Consider the following 3,101-nt stretch of genomic DNA (forward strand, 5'->3'; position numbering starts at 1 on the left):
ATGTTCAGAACTGGATGTTAACGAGAGATCCTTCTCATCGATTCTCTTCACTTCTCTATATACCAACACAATACCCTCCTCTAACGTATTGTTAATAAACACTACTGACAAAGACACTCTCTTACCTTTCGTCGTTCCCTTAACGCGTCAAGTGCCATAGTTGATTATAGTCGAATTTAGAAATATGGAATCAGCGAATCGAATTTTCAATCATATATATATATGTATGTATGTATGTATGTATGTATGTATGTATGTATGTATGTATGTATGTATGTATGTATGTATGTGAATCTTTAATGATCTTAATCGTTTATTATCTTACAAACAAAAGATATATAATGTATCGATATCGAACATTCCAAATATAAAAGAAATAAATCTTTAATTTTTATTCGAAACAATACACTTTAATTATTATTCGTAAGAAAATAGATATCAAAATGGATGAATCAATTTTGTAATAGAAAAATTTGACAGAATAAGTATTCAGTTATCTTTTAATGTGAGAGAAAAGACTGTTCAAAATTTTTACATATAATTCATTAATTTTTACATATAATTATTTGTGACCAATGGGGTGAAAACCTTGGAAAGTATATCGGTTTTGACACGTTAATCCCTAGAGTACCGTATAAATATTCAACAACCGCGTTATACTCACTTGTAAATTACTTCATTCGGTATGTAGGAATATTTAATGAAATAGAAATTATTCACAGACGATCCTTTCGATATCACGTACGGTCATACTTCATTCCTTGAAAGTTATGGACGTTTACGATACGTATTATTTTGTGACTCAACGATTGATGACGATTCTTGGTATATGGCCTTATCAAGATACGAAACATTTCCCTCGAGCTATGTTCACTAGATCTCGTCAAAAGTTTCTCTATCATTTTTCAGGTAAAAATATGAAACAATCAATTTTTTATTATCAATATGGATTATCATTTTTGAGAGATAACGAAAAAGGATCCTTCTATCTCAGCTTTTACACAACGATCGTAAAATGAAAAAAAAAAAAAAGAAAAGAAAAAAAAAAAGCAAAAAAAGATACAAAAGGATCGTTTTGGTATTTAGTATTTTTAATTCACTATAATAAACGTCACTCTGAATACGATGATTTTGACGTTACGATTGTTAATATCCATTACGAGCTTCGCGTTAGTTTATTATTATCGCTATTATTAATTTTCAAAGGATTTGTTACATACGTATTCTTTCTGTTCGTGATAAAAATTCCTCTCACTCTCATCAAAATGTATTACGTTAAATCTATTATATAATTTTTTCTTTCACAGTTGCAAGTCACTTTTCAACGTATAACGTAATTGGATACATATGGTGAATTTGAAAAGAATTACAAATTATGAGTAAGAGTGTAAAAAGGAAAACTGCATATTACAGAATAATTTCTGCAAGTAAGTCTTATCGTTTGATTATCGTCAAACAAAATATTATTTTTCATGTTCCTTTTCTTCTTTTTTTTTTTCAAATATTATTTCTTTTCTCTCCACAGTTATAACGTTTAATATCAATTAATAAATTTACTTGTTAATTTACTTGCATTAACGATATCTAATTGTGATATCTATTCTCAATCTTTTTAGTTAAAGAACACTATACCATGGACAGACGACGAATGACAAAGTTTGCAGTCGATAGAATCCTCTGCGCATGTTCTTCGAATGATACAACGATATAAGACAGAAAAATCCTTCGTATAATCGTTGGGAAGAAACATCTGTTACCGTACTTGAAAACACGTTTGCACTATTGCGAGGGGAACATTAGATATTATTTAATTGTGCGAGGGTTGGAATATAATACAATAGCGTGAGGAATCAATTCGACGTTCAAAGTAACATTTTTATGTGAAATTTTCTGTAGAATGTAATATCGATTATCAAAGTCAAGCAATTTGAATACATAATGAAACGATAGGACAGGGGTTAACTTTTTATTCTGTTGTAGAGAACGAAAGAAAACGTTAGTATGTCTTCGAGAGGAGTAAACTATTTCGATCAGAATAATACTCTTAATCGATTAATTTTATTTATGATCGGCGTAGGACCTTATGAAAATTCAAAGGAACGATTTGTTCGAGTTTGTTTGTTAACTTTGTTCTTTATACCTTTGTTCGTTCATCAGGTAAGTTTCGTTGATTGTATCATACGTTTTTATTCTCGTTATAATTGTTATCGTAAGTGGAAATGGAATGGAAATAGAATTTATATAAGAAATAAAATTTATTAAAAAAAAAAATATATATATATATATATATTTTATTAAAAATATCTTCATATGCTTTTGAAAGGGATAGAAAGGTTTTGATTGAATGAATTGAAATTTAAAAAAAAAAAAAAAAAAAAAAAAAAAAAAAAAAAAAAAAAAAAAAAAAAAAAATATTTTTACATCGATTTTAGATTTATCAATTATACATGATGGACTTTGAGATGAATTTGACTGTTAGATGGATGCAGTTATTTTTACCCGGTCTATGTACGATAATTACATATTACACCGTTGTTTACAATTTTACAACTGTTCGTATTTACTTTTTTACACACGTTAATTGTATTATTTTTAATTACGGAAGGATAAGCACGAATTTGTTTTATTTTTAGGTGAAGTTAATTTATGAACGTATAATGAATGATTATGAACAGCTTTTGGATGACGAGGAATTGGATATTGTAAAAAAGTATAATAAAGAAAGCAAACTATACATGTTACTTATTGCTAGTAAGTATGTAAAAATTTCTTCGAAGAACGATTAACTCCATTTTGTAATCGTATATTCATATTGTTGCAGTCATCTTCAATATTTATCACACTTTAATTATTTACCCATCTATGTTAAGTGTGATTTTATATATCGTTGGTTTATCGGATAATATTCAATTCATATTGCCAATACCAGTTAATTATATATCTGATTCACGAGCATTTTATGGTGTACTTATTTATGAACTCGTAGGACTTACCGTCTTAACTGTGATAGCATTTATAACTTTCACAACGTATTTGATGTTAATACAACACGCATGCAATCAATTTAGCATTCTTATGTATGTGATAATTAAGAAAAAAAA

General features: G+C 27.9%; 1 protein-coding gene across 1 annotated transcript in view; it reads left to right on the top strand.

The window, feature by feature from the left end:
- Positions 1–1,369: 1,369 nt before the first annotated feature.
- LOC122636728 overlaps positions 1,370–3,101 on the top strand; it is a 3,418-nt gene continuing 1,686 nt past the window's right edge. The window contains exons 1-6 of the mRNA XM_043828269.1: positions 1,370–1,427; positions 1,623–1,899; positions 1,981–2,157; positions 2,433–2,552; positions 2,634–2,751; positions 2,822–3,077. Of these exons, the coding sequence (XP_043684204.1) occupies positions 2,002–2,157; positions 2,433–2,552; positions 2,634–2,751; positions 2,822–3,077 (650 nt within the window). The 5' untranslated portion in view covers positions 1,370–1,427; positions 1,623–1,899; positions 1,981–2,001. The remainder of the gene's footprint in view (positions 1,428–1,622; positions 1,900–1,980; positions 2,158–2,432; positions 2,553–2,633; positions 2,752–2,821; positions 3,078–3,101) is intronic.

Source organism: Vespula pensylvanica, chromosome 23, assembly GCF_014466175.1.
Source record: "Vespula pensylvanica isolate Volc-1 chromosome 23, ASM1446617v1, whole genome shotgun sequence".
Lineage (NCBI taxonomy): Eukaryota > Metazoa > Arthropoda > Insecta > Hymenoptera > Vespidae > Vespula > Vespula pensylvanica.